Source organism: Colletotrichum spaethianum (genome assembly GCF_022836535.1).
Source record: "Colletotrichum spaethianum MAFF 239500 DNA, contig01, whole genome shotgun sequence".
NCBI lineage: Eukaryota > Fungi > Ascomycota > Sordariomycetes > Glomerellales > Glomerellaceae > Colletotrichum > Colletotrichum spaethianum.
In genome coordinates, this window is record NW_026054771.1 from 685,961 (window position 1) to 698,467 (window position 12,507).

The window sequence follows — 12,507 nt, forward strand, 5'->3', positions numbered from 1 at the left end:
TTTTAATAGTTCCTCTGACAGTAGACATGGGTCTCAAGTCAACAGAGATGAAGTAGCCCTTTCTAGAAATCCTCGAAAAGTCTGCATCAGCCTTCAGAAGGAAGGCTTCGAGTCGTAGTACGGATGCTGGCGTGGCTGGTTTCGTTGGAAAAGCCCCCGGAATTGCATCTGTGGTTCCACTGAACGTTTTCTAAACGCATTGCGAAACTAGATCAGAACCAAAGACTTGAAGAACTGCATCTCTGACACTGGCCCCCCTGCTGGGAGCATAAGACCAGGAGATTTTTTTGTTTTTGAGAATCTTGAGCGAGAGTCTGATGTGTGGTCGAACGAGGGCGTATGTGTGAAGTAGCTCCTTGATCTGTCCGTACGACTTTTTGCTTTCCTTGATTGTAAGCTGCCTTCGGACTGGCACGCCAGCAAACAAATCGGAGACGTCGACTGTCGTCCCTACAGGACCCGAAACCAGGGTCTTGTCTGCAATTCCTCCCACATCCTTTTTGAGAACCAACAAAGTTGCAACGTTTTCCTGGCTTGTTCTCGTCGTAATGGAAAGCCTCGAGCAAGTGTTCATGCTTGCCAATGCATCGCCGCGGAAACCAAGTGTCTTGCCACCCTTGCACTGAAGTTCTTCAAAGGTCCGAAGCTTGCTGGTATGTGACCTCCGCCCAACGGCGTCGTAGTCTTCGGGGCTGATACCATGGCCGTTGTCTCGGACCTGGATCTTGTCTACTGTGTTGGCCGAGATGCTGATCTCAATGTTTGTGGCGTCGGCGTCGATAGCATTGTCTACGAGCTCCTTTACAACCGACAGAGGGGAAGCGACGACAGTCGTTGATCTGAGCAGGAGGCATGTACTTTGAGGTAGCTTAGAGATGGACATGATGTATAGAGTATAGTATAGGTTTCGAGAAGAAGCAGACAACGACAGGTAGATCAACAATACAGCGAGACCCCAAGGAGGGAACCGAGATGGTGGAGATTGAGACAACAGTATAGTACAAGAAGCTCTCAGCGGCGACGACCACAAAGTGGAAGTGAGGGAGCCATGGAGGAGGGGAAAAGCCCGCCTCTCTCGAAGTTGGAAGAAGGTAACAGACATTGGACCTTAGGAAGGAGTCATGTAAGTCATCACCTTCCTCTGCCTCAACGTTCTTAGAAAAAAGCACCAGCCGTTGCCAGCCGTCACAAGACGCCACAAGCTGGTGGAGCCCAAAGCACCACGGCCACCACACCCTCAAAGCTTCCTTCCCAGTTCAGAGAGCCTTTTGCCCTGCAGGGTTCGCGGCAAGATCCAAGGGAACGCCAAAGCCCCGCAGCTGTTGCTATCCCGCTCCCAGGCACGCAAGACCTCAAACCACATGCCCCGCATCGCAGAGGCCCTCGTTCCTGAGCCAGCCCACCACCGCCGCCCGCCTTACCGAAAGAACGTAGGTTGTGCTAAGCGATTCATAAGCCAAACGGACGTATCCATAACTTCCAGTTCCCAATTTCGAGCTTTGCCCATCCCTTCCACAAGACAACAACACATCACTGACGACGCTGCGCACCACCCTTTGCGACAAACACCACTGGCGAACCTCCAATTGCGTTACTTTGATACCCCCTCCCCACCGCGACCTCACAACCTCAGACTTCCAAAATGTCCGGCATCAAGGGACCGACCCCGCAAGAGCACGACGGCAGCGCCCTGCGCATCGGCATTGTCCATGCCCGCTGGAACGCCACCATCATCGAGCCCCTCGTCAAGGGCGCCAAGGAGAAGCTCCTCGCCTGCGGCGTCAAGGAGTCCAACATCGTCTTGCAGTCCGTCCCGGGATCCTGGGAGCTCCCCATCGCTGTCCAGAGGTGAGTACGCGCAGCCATAACCAAGCTCGCCGCTTGGTCTCCTTGCGCTCGCCCTGCGAGGAAGCCATGGCCCCCAACAAACAAAGCGAGCCAGAGCTGACCCAACCCGCCTCCCCCCCTCGCAGACTCTACCAAGCCTCCCAAGTCCAATCCGCACAATCCGGGAGCGGCACCTCGGCCGGCGACCTCCTCGGCTCCTCGACTACGGACCTGACCTCCCTCCCCGTCGAGTCTCAGCACCCGTTCGACGCAATCATTGCCGTCGGCGTCCTCATCAAGGGTGAGACCATGCACTTTGAGTACATCGCCGACGCCGTCTCCCACGGCCTAATGCGCGTCGGCCTTGACACGGGTGTCCCCGTCGTCTTCGGTGTCCTGACCGTCCTCAACGACGAGCAGGCCCAGGCCCGCGCCGGCCTCACCACGGGAGGACACAACCACGGCGAGGACTGGGGCCTCGCTGCCGTCGAGCTCGGCGTCAAGCGCAAGGCCTGGGCCGCGGGTAAGATCGAGTAAGTTGGGCGTAGCCCGCGAATGTGCGGATGTGAGGGGAAGACCACATTTAGACGTTTGAAAAAGAAAAAAGGGCGAACCAAAATAAAACCAAAAATTCAAGAGCAAAAGATGTAAAAAAAAAAAAAGCCTCCATGCTATGTATGGGTTTTTTATATGAATAGACATTGACCCATAGAATTTGGTGATCGAGGGACTGTCCAGCGACTTGGCTTAAGCTCCAACGACGACATGGAAGGGATGCACACAGCCAGCAAGAAACAAAAGGGACAGAAACCTTACAGAATATCATGCGCTCATGTTCGTGTTTTCTCTCTCCAACATTAGTAGATTATTGCACCAAGAGCTGTCTATCAGGACTTTGCAATCAACAACCAAGCCATTCCATCTTGCTCTTTCACCACCGTAACGATGCCCAGTAACCAAGGTCTCCTAGAATATACACAGGGCAGGAAGGGTGGTTTTTTGAAAAAGGCCAACACCAACCCCAATGTGAAGAGAAACATCAAACACGCCTCTATAGACGTGGAGTGTTTGTGTTTATCTTTCCAATATGTCCAGTCTTTTTTGTTTTTTGCATGTTCCGATTCCCCCCTGTTCGTCCTAACCCCCCCCTCTTCAAGTATCATGCTTGTGTCTCCGTCTCCTCCCTTCGCTCTACGAGATCAGTGCCCCAATCTCACTGCCAATGCTCTTCTTAGTCCTCCAAAGGCCCCTCTTCTTCTCCTTCTTGGCCTTCATCGCGGCCCATCCCTCTTCATCGTCGTCGTCCGAATTGCCGCTCGATTTGTTAGGCGTCTTTGTCTCCTGTTGCTGCATGACCTTGGGCGGCTGGTCCCATCCCATGGCTCCCGACATGACCGACATGCGTCGGCCGGAATCCAGTTGGGGCGCTTGCGTTACGGGTCTGTAACGGCCTGGTAAGCCCACGTTGCTGCGTTCCGAGGGTGCGATCGAGGGGGCATACCCTGCACCTTGGGCGTGGATGCTGGGTGCATACCCGCCGCCACCACCCATGCCTCCGTGAATAGATGGAGCAAATCCTCCTCCAGGCTGAATCCAAGACGAGGAGCTGGGTTGCACCATGCTCATGGTTCTCGTTCGGGGGTCGAGTCGGGGAGGCTCCAGCATTGAGTCGCCAAAGTACGACTGTCTTTGGCTGTCGTGAACTGAGGGGGTACCGACATGGCTCATGGGTCGTTGCATGCCGTTCATTCCGTTCATGTTCTGGCCCGGCGTCGCCATCATTTGCATGAACTGCATCTGCATTTGCATGAACTGCTGCATCTGCTGGGTCATTTGGATTTGTGCCTGGTCTCCTGGTGTAAGCATCATCTGGGGCATCTGCGGCATCTGGGGCATTTGCGGCATGCCTCCCATACCACCCATACCGCCACCCATGGCGTGCATTCCGTTCATGTTGTTGTACATCATCTGAGGCGGGATACCGGCGATGGGGTCGACCGGGGCCCCCGTGAAGGGGTTGACGTTCTGTGCCTCGATGTTAGGGCTGCCTCTGCGCATGGCTCGAGACCGTTCCTCGCTGGCGATTACACCGACCAGGCCACCCATGGGGACAGGGGGCGCCTGAGCGCCAGGTGCAGGCGAGCCTCCGCCGAACATCAAAGACTCTCGGGAGGGGCGTTGATGAGACCGGCACCCAAGAATGGATCTTGCGGCAGCTTTCTGGCAAAGGCGGGCAGGTGTCCGCCGCTACTTCCCCTGGGTCCTGTTCCTTCACCCATGCTGGATCCAGGTCTGGCGGGCTGAGCAGACTGCAAATGAACCGATGACCGCAAGTCGGGATTGGATGCCATATTCGTGACCCGGGCAGGGGGCTTGTTCTTGTTCGGGAAGCCGTGTGCAGCCAGAATGGCAAGCGGAACTTCTTCGTCCTCCTCTCCTTCGGAACCATCAGACCTCCCCGTCATCAAGGCCGGAGGTATGGCCATGTTCGGCAGATTGGGCGTGCTGAGTGACACAGAGAGACTCGGCCGGGAAGCCTGGCCGGAAGGCCCGGACATTGGCGACTCGCCCGTAACCTTCATCATCTGCTGTCGATAGACGGCCATGTGCGCCTCCTGTTTCCTCCTCTGCTTAGCAGCCATCTTCGCCTTCTCAATATCATCCTCGTCATCATCGTATTGATCTTCGTCATCATCGCGGCTGTCGTTAGAAGCCTTGGCTGTTTCGCTGGTCTTGTCATCGCGTTCCTTGTCTCGGCGGTACTTTTCGAACTCAGCGGGAGTCATGACTTTGTTGCGAGGTGTACTTTGGTTGCTGCTGGACGTGTAACGATTGTTATTCGTGGGCGGCTTCGATGGCTGTGCCCTACTGTTATCGAACATGTTCTCCTCTTCCTTCCCATCCGTTGCCTCCCACGCTGTCGAGAATGTGTCTTCATTTCTGCGAAACCTTCCGGGTGGGGATGGGTTGCTGGGTTGACCAGAACCGCCGAGGAAACGGCTGGCTGCCAACGAGTCCTTGAGGAGGTTCGCATCTTCATCTTCGATGATGTCTGATGGCACATTATTGCGGAAGGCCAGCGGCGAGCCGTGTCGGGGAACGGGTGGTGGTACGGATGTGCGTTCAGTGTCGGTAGGGGAGTTGGAACCGGAGTTGTGCAACAGGTTGTCGTTGGAGTGTTGGCTGCTCCATGAATAGGGCGAAGCCTCCACTTTGGCGGAGTGATCAATCTTGATGGGCGAGGGCTGGGGTTGGTTTACCCTATTGGTCGTAAGGGAACGAGGTCCCAAGTTGGACTTGTCGTTACTGGGGAGCGTCATTTGGCTGGCTCTTTTGTCGAACCCGGAACCCTTGAACATGGTACCAAAATTACTGCCAAAGTCAAGGGCGAAATCCTCCTCGCTGAGCTTTGGGGGCGTGGCGGTCCTGTCGGTGGAATCTGTCAGGCCTCGCGGTCTCCGGCTGTAGTCGTCGTCCGATGGCGCCTTGGGCGGCGGGGGCAGTGGAGGAAGGGGATGATCGTCAACAGAGGATGCTGCAGCTTGTTGTTTCTTCTGACCGCCAAAGGAAAAGGTCCTGCCGGCTTTGCTGAGGAATCCACCAGAGCTGTGCTTGGGAGGTGGCACGTCGGTGTGAGATTTTCTAATCGAGGATTTCCATTCTTCCTGAGCCCCTTGGTGGCCGAGGTCAGCCGAAGACGGTGTGGTCGAGACGTTGCTGTGGCGCGAAGAAGTATCTGTCGAGGTTGTTTTCGTGGTATTGGATGACCCACTTCCCCTTAAGCTGAGTCAGTCGACGTTAGACACAATCCTTGCCGTGGCCCTGAAATGAAGGGCAGACAAGGGGGGGGGGATAGTGTAGACACTGAGAGGAAGAGGACCAAGCAGACCAACAATACACCGCTGAGTCCGAGACATGCCGCTGTGGAATGCTAACCAACCCTTTTTTTCTTACTCTCTTTCTTTCCTTCTCTTGCACTCCGGGTCTCTCTTTTTCTTTCCGCATCCCACTTCCTTCTGCCTCCTCATCCATGGCCAAGAATGTGGTTTGAAATGGGAAAGGGGAAGTGATTCAAGGAAAATGGGTGGATGCACATACCGGTTGTTCTTGACGTCTGCAAACATGTTGTTATCCTCGAGAGACAAATCCGAATAATTGTTCTTTGGCGGAATTGCTGTCGTGGTCGCCTTGACTAGCCTGTGTCCACCGTCGAACGACTTTTGTCCTCCAACTTCGGTCCTCTCTAAGACACGGAATGACGTTGGCCTTTCCTTTGTTGCTACCGGCTCTTCATGGAACTCATCCGAGTCGACGGTCGATCGCCGCCTGCCGAAAGAGACGGAGAATCTAGGCATGTGGAGTAACAGCAAATCGATGTTCCCCGACGGAATAGTTTCGATGCGCGTGTTTACACGCAGTAGTTCGTAGAGCAGGGTTCGTGAAGATTAAGCCTTGGGTTCGTCCTTCGCCTCGGGTCGGGGCCGCAAAAAAATGCGATACGAGGCGGGTCAGCCGATGTGGGATGACGACAGGAAGCTGAGACTCGAGCGGGCTCTGCTTGCGGCTCGTGTCAGTGGGCGTTGCGGAGCGTAATACAAAATTGCGGTAAGCGATTCTGCGTAGTGGAAGAATCCCCAACATCAGCTGTTGTGACTTTGGATTGTGGTGCGCGCATGTGCCTGCGCGAGGTATCGTGACCGTGTATGGGGTACGGGTATGCAAATCGGAGCTATGTGGCCACCCGTGGAGACACGAGAGACGGGGGGAATGAGGGTATTCCGGTAAGGGAGCTCGCCAGCAGCCTTAACGATGGGTTGGCCTACCAGTGCGATGCTTTCTCCCGCGCGCGCCGCGTTGTCGCGAAACGAAAGGGGGGGAATGCAGCTATGTATAGGTTTGGGCCGGTGTGCTGAGGAATGAGGGATGACGAGAGAAATGGGCTTGATGACTTACCGGAGGAGGATCTGTCGAACAGGACGAGACAGAATGAGACGACGACGACGACGACCGTCAGAAGACGAGGCGACGGCTATTAGTCTACAGAGCGTATGCGAGAGCGTGAACCCATAAGGCATATGATCTCATTCAAACTTCTATCCAAATGCAAACAAGATGCAGAAAGCTGGAGCCGGGCTGTAAAAGGCCAGAGAAGCCGATGATCATGGACAAGCAAGCGGGCAGGGCTAGGGGGGCTGTCAACCGGTCAGGTAGGATGGAAATTGGGGTATTAGAATATGAAGGGCAAATGAATGAACAAAATAGGATCGAGTCGTGGGACGGGATAGACACGACACGAAAGGATATGCAACAAATGATGACAGCAACAACGAGGGTCGGTGAAGTAGTCGACAGGAGGTTGGAGCGAACGGGTGGGAATGTGGAAAGGAGGAGGCGATCTGATCAGTAAGTACTGGTGTGTCTAGGTAAAGCAATTAGGCAAAGGCAAGGCAAGGCACGACTAAGGCAGGTCAGGGTAAAGGCCGAGCAGGGGGATGGGGTATGCCAAAAAAGAACGTGAACAGGAGAGGAAAAATCTCAAAGGCGGTTGTAATCCCGTACTTGCTGTTCTCCTGCTCCTCCTCTGCGTCTCTCTTCGGTCCATTCTCCTCTTGGTGGTCTGTCTCCTTTGCTCGAGGCACTTCCCTGGCCCCAGCACACCCAGTAGCAGGGCCTATTTTTATTAGGAGAGTGGAGAGACCAAGCAATAGTTGCTGGGAAAGGTGGGCTTGATGCAGAGCTTCACGCGAACGTCGACCCAGTCCACCACCGTTCCGTCCAGTTCCCAGTCCAGTCCAGTCCAGTCCAGTCCACACAGCCTGGCTGGCCCAAATGGCCCGCTGACAACATGCTTGTCCTACCTTCTCTCCTGTGCCTCTTCGCTCCGCGCTTTTCTTGACCCGCCCTGGAAGAAATCAGAATTCTCTGGGCCCAGGGGGTTCGGGGTCAGGGATCCAGGGGAAGGGGGTGTGTGCGGAGAAGGGACGAGGGGGAGGGATGCTTGACGGCGTGGCATTGAATTTGGATGGGCAGCTTTGGGATGGGATGGCCCGGAGACCGCCTGCACCGCCGCCCGTACTGGATACGGCAATAGTTCGTCGGCACGCTGCTCTGCTGAACTCTGGCCCGGGCCTGTGTCGTGTGAACCCAAATGACCGAACACGCGCGAAAATGTGAGATGAGGTTCAACGCCTCGCCGCCGCCGACGACGATGATGATGATGGTAGGGATTCTGCTTTCCGTCCAGTTCGAGCAGCGTTTTGCGTTTACGCTGTGTACCGTCTTCCTTTCCCTGCGGCGCCTCATGGTCCCAGGCCCCGAGGAATTTCGCCATTGTCTCTTCCGAGCATGGAAATTTAGTGTGTTGGGTGATATTTTGTGCGATTTGGGCCTTTGATCGCCTCACCCATCGGGTCTAGCATCGTTGAGTGGCGCCGACACAATCGTTCATTGCCCCCTTACCCTACCACTCCCTCTAGCAATCCTCGTAGCGGCTTGTTTCGTTCTTCATGCAGTGCAGAGTAGCGTCGTGGTATGGACTACTTGCACGTTGCACTGCGTCGCCCGCCGTAAAGGTCCCTGTTACCGATGCAGTACCCCTCCTCAGCTGCACCCGCCATCCAGTTGCAGCACCAGGGCTCCCAGCCCAACCTCCCGTCCTGCAGCCTGCAGGTCTTTCGTTGCCCGGGGCCACAACGCCTCAACATCGGGTGGAAAGCGCCGCCTGAAGCTTTCAGGGAAAACACCAGCAAGCTTTGGCATGTCATGTCAGTGGTACCGTAAAACGCGGACCGAACGTGCTTCCGCAGACGATCAGGCGGTTTAGACTTTTGAACGAACGCAGCTTCAACGAACAGACGAGCATACGCAGGTTCAGCGAGATGCTCTGTATTCTGAGAGCAGCGTAGGACGAGGGTGCTGGTTGATCCACTGCAAAAGCCTGGACCTCCATCCGCCGGCAGCATCGGTAGCAAGGACGTGCAGTCATGAAGTTTTAGATTAACCTCGGAGCCGCCGCCATCGAATTTGGAAATGAGTGCAGGACAAGACGTCCTTGCCCAGGCCGGTAAAGACAACGGTCTCCAGCAACGACAACGTCCGTTGGGCTCGTGCCGTGTCTCATTCTTTCTTCTGCACTGGTGAGATGAGGCTTCAAGGAGTGGCTGTAGACTCAGGGAAATGGATGGTTGGTTGCTTGTCGACGCCGTGAGAAGGTGAGAAGTGGTAGTTTTCGAAGGGCCCGCACCACTCCAGGAAATAGATGCTGCGTTCTCTACCACAGAAGGCCCAATCTGCGTATGACACCCAAACAAATGCCCCGGCTTTACTGTGTTCGCCATGGCATCCGAGCCCCGATCACGCTCAGTCTGTCAGGCCCATCTCGGAGTCAGCTTGCCAGAAGCGCAAATATACATCTGTGCCGGCGATGTCTCTGTATCCATAGCCGCCGTGATATTGTCCAGGGCCGATATGTGAAGGATGATTGCACGGAGTAGAAGCATGATGTAGAGAGCACTTGCTTCTCTAGCCATGACGGCACGATGAAATGGTTAGACATGATTAGACATGAGCTCGGTCGTTCCTACAGAGGCTTGAAGTCTGGGGCGCCGGTTCGATAGCAAGCCCAAATAACCCGGCCGGCCTGTCGCCAGGACAATGTGTTGATCTAATGGCAGGCGGTCTAGCAGGGCCGAGCGACATGCCTGTTCCATTTCCTGGTAGCGTCTGTCTTTGTTTTTTTTTTGGTGGTGTTGGTTATGTCGCGTGAATCTCAAACCAAGATGCCCAGACCGAAGAGTACGTGGGCCGAATCCGGGCGCTGGGAGGAGATCAAGAGCACTGAGGGATGCGGGCGTGCTTTTCCCTTCCCATGTCCTCGACCGCATTCATGGTGATCTCGAAGGTGGCGTCTGGCATGGCAGCGAGGCGGCGTTGCGCAAGAACGGGGAGGGGGCCACGAGGTACGAGGGCGGTTCGCGGATGGCCGTTGACGCACGAGTGGAGGTGGGACGCCGTTCCATCGGCAGCCACGACCTCGCATCTTCCAAAGACGATTGAGAAGACGCTTCGAGACTGTGTGGGCGAAGAGTCGAATGCCGATTCGCTGTGTTGGAGAAAAAGCGAAGGTGATGCTTGCGATTCGAAAGTTGGAAGGGGGGCGTGAATGAAGCAACCGAATGAAGCCAGTCAGAGTCTCCGTATCCGCAGAGGGAAAAAAAGGCTGGAGGCTCGGAGTGGAGGCTGGGAGTCGGAACGGCGGGTGGATGGATGGATGATGGAAGGAAGCATGGATACTGCAAGGCACCTTCCGTCCTGATCCGCGACGCTCATAGGACAATTGCCATACAGAGGGACCATAGGTACCTTGAATTCCACATGCTCAGCTGGCACTTTCCCGCAATCACGCAAAAAGACGACAGGGGACGCCTTGGGGGGTGTGGTTTCCCAGAAGCTAGCCAGGTACGTACTTTTCATCTTTGCAATTTCTATCGTCTTCTTTTCCTCCAGATTGTCCAGCATATTCCACCCTTCGAGTGAATAGGAGTCTGCATGAGACGACCCCAATACACTGCCCAAGGGATGGATCTTGGGTGCGCTGGCCTTCGCGAGCTGCTCGAGTAATAAAAAAGCGAATGAGAAGACGGGAGAAAATCCCCAGGGGCCTCTCTAGCGCGGCACTACTCTCCTCGTAGCCCCAGAAGGTCTCCCCAAACATTGAAGACTATCCTGGAAGCTTGAACAGTGGCTCCCTCCCTCCACCCGCCGACTTTGCGCGGGAGCTGGACTGGCTGACAAGTGATGGGTGTGGACATGCATGCCATTGAGTCGGGTGGCAGCTTCACATGCCCACAAGTGGTGAACCTTTACTGGCTGCGTTATAGGGGGCAACCTCAGGCCTGAAATCGAAGTACTGTACGTACTCGGGTTGTTCTCGTCATTTACACATGCCAGACCTGAGCAGCTCAACAAGTGAGCGACACAACGTACTTGCTGCAACCCATCAAGAGCAGGGCGAAACATGCGGACAGAAAACGAATGTTCAAGGCGAGGAAAAGGGACGTCCCGACGGGCAGTCTCCCGTCGCAGGGTCTGACGCGGTAATCGAGTCCGGCGAACCTGGAAGTGGCTGCTGATGGGGGTCTTCAACCTGGAACGGACCAACTCACGCCTCTCCACTTGATTCCAGGGAAGATGCAGAGTACTGTCAATCACTTTCCTCCCATTTCTATTTTCCGCAACACATGCCTCGTATCGCCCAAGCCCGCCCCGATCTGATCATCGGCCGCACATGAGGAAAACCTGCAAGATCAAAATGATTCGCGCCGCCTTGCAATCTGACAGGAAGTCAAGCCCGGACTATGACCACGACACTACCGGACCGAATCCTGTCTCTGCCTATCGGCTGTCTCGGTGCATCGGAGACTGCCCACAAATGATGTAAGCAAACAGCGGCAGGCCTGTAAAAGTCAACAAAGAGAAGAAGAAGAAAAAGAAGAAAACGTGACATGGCCTTGACTTGCTGTTATTGGCGTGACTTGTCATGGGCACCTTACGACTTGCCATCTGCTACTACCTTGCAGCAAGATGGATACGGGCTCCAAGGATATAACATGCTGAATCCTACCGCGACGTGAGGTATCCATCCGCCTGTGCGCTCCAGGGGCAAAAGACAACCATTGCGTCCGTCCACGCGCCGCCTCAGTCCTACGTGCACTAGGTTTTCTGCAGACGCAGGCAACACACCGGACTTGGGGTAAACTTGACCGAGACCCAGAGACTTGGCCAAATCCAATCGATCAATGGAACAAACAGTCTGAACTCGGGCACGGCCCAAATTCAATTTGAGACAAGGCCATCCAATGCGAGTTCACGACGCAAACCGAATCCATCAAAGACATACCCGACCCAACTTTGTCAAGACTGCGGTACCACGATCAAGGCAATTCGAAGAGGAGTGGGGGACGAATGGATGACAGTGACACTGTGGTATCCGACCCTTGTTAATAGCTGACGGACGTAAAGCTCCATACTGTTCTCGCTGTCCGCTGGCGGTGCAACCGAATGAATGGCGGCTCGGAGCTCAAAGGGGAGATTCATATCGCCTTGGACATCCGTTGTTGGTTTGGTCCGGCTTGGTTCGCATCGGTTGGCTCGCCGCCCCCAGTCCTAGCGTCCACATCCCAGTTGACCGTTCAGGACAGTTTGCTCCCCTTGCGAGGTCATGAATTGACGGTCAAACGGCGTCTTGTAGCTCTCCGTCGTAGGAATGGGGTGGAGAGAGGATTCAGCACTCGAGCCATTAGTGTACCGCTTTCTCCTCTCTCTTGTTCGACAGGACTTGGGCGTCTGAGGCGGCAGAGGTCGGGGAGCACACTTCTGACGATGGCCGTTTGTGCGCGGATGGTTGGTCCACGTCGTTGTCGAGGCCGTGAATGGGCGGCAAGCTGCCCCTGACGATGCAATGGGCAACGCGTGCTGTGCCTGAGCCTGTGCCTGAACCATCGCCCGTTTGGTACTGGCCCCCTCGCGACAAGAGAATGGAACCGGGGGCTGGATACAAGCGCGACACGCAAGTTCACAATGCAACCGGGTAGAATAAAGCTTGTGAGCAAAATGGTTCAGCCTGTTTTCTTCGGGCTCCAGCAGGGGGTGCTGACCTGCTGAAGTGAATGCCGACACGGA

The 12,507-nt window shown here is 55.3% G+C and overlaps 4 protein-coding genes across 4 annotated transcripts; 1 reads left to right on the forward strand and 3 right to left on the reverse strand.

Moving 5' to 3' along the window:
* Positions 1-190: 190 nt before the first annotated feature.
* Positions 191-883, reverse strand: ColSpa_00179 (DNA mismatch repair protein MutL; the record flags this gene model as incomplete). Its single annotated transcript, XM_049266391.1, has 1 exon — positions 191-883. One exon carries the CDS (start codon positions 881-883, stop codon positions 191-193), a length of 693 nt encoding a protein of 230 aa, XP_049122348.1.
* Positions 884-1,642: 759 nt separating this feature from the next.
* Positions 1,643-2,364, forward strand: ColSpa_00180 (6,7-dimethyl-8-ribityllumazine synthase; the record flags this gene model as incomplete). Its single annotated transcript, XM_049266392.1, has 2 exons — positions 1,643-1,848; positions 1,974-2,364. 2 exons carry the CDS (start codon positions 1,643-1,645, stop codon positions 2,362-2,364), a joined length of 597 nt encoding a protein of 198 aa, XP_049122349.1.
* Positions 2,365-3,018: 654 nt separating this feature from the next.
* Positions 3,019-3,933, reverse strand: ColSpa_00181 (uncharacterized protein; the record flags this gene model as incomplete). The annotated part of the gene is made up of 1 exon (XM_049266393.1): positions 3,019-3,933. The coding sequence occupies one exon, from the start codon at positions 3,931-3,933 to the stop codon at positions 3,019-3,021; it is 915 nt and encodes a 304-aa protein (XP_049122350.1).
* A 50-nt stretch (positions 3,934-3,983) lies between these two features.
* Positions 3,984-5,744, reverse strand: ColSpa_00182 (uncharacterized protein; the record flags this gene model as incomplete). The annotated part of the gene is made up of 2 exons (XM_049266394.1): positions 3,984-5,563; positions 5,717-5,744. 2 exons carry the CDS (start codon positions 5,742-5,744, stop codon positions 3,984-3,986), a joined length of 1,608 nt encoding a protein of 535 aa, XP_049122351.1.
* Positions 5,745-12,507: the final 6,763 nt, after the last annotated feature.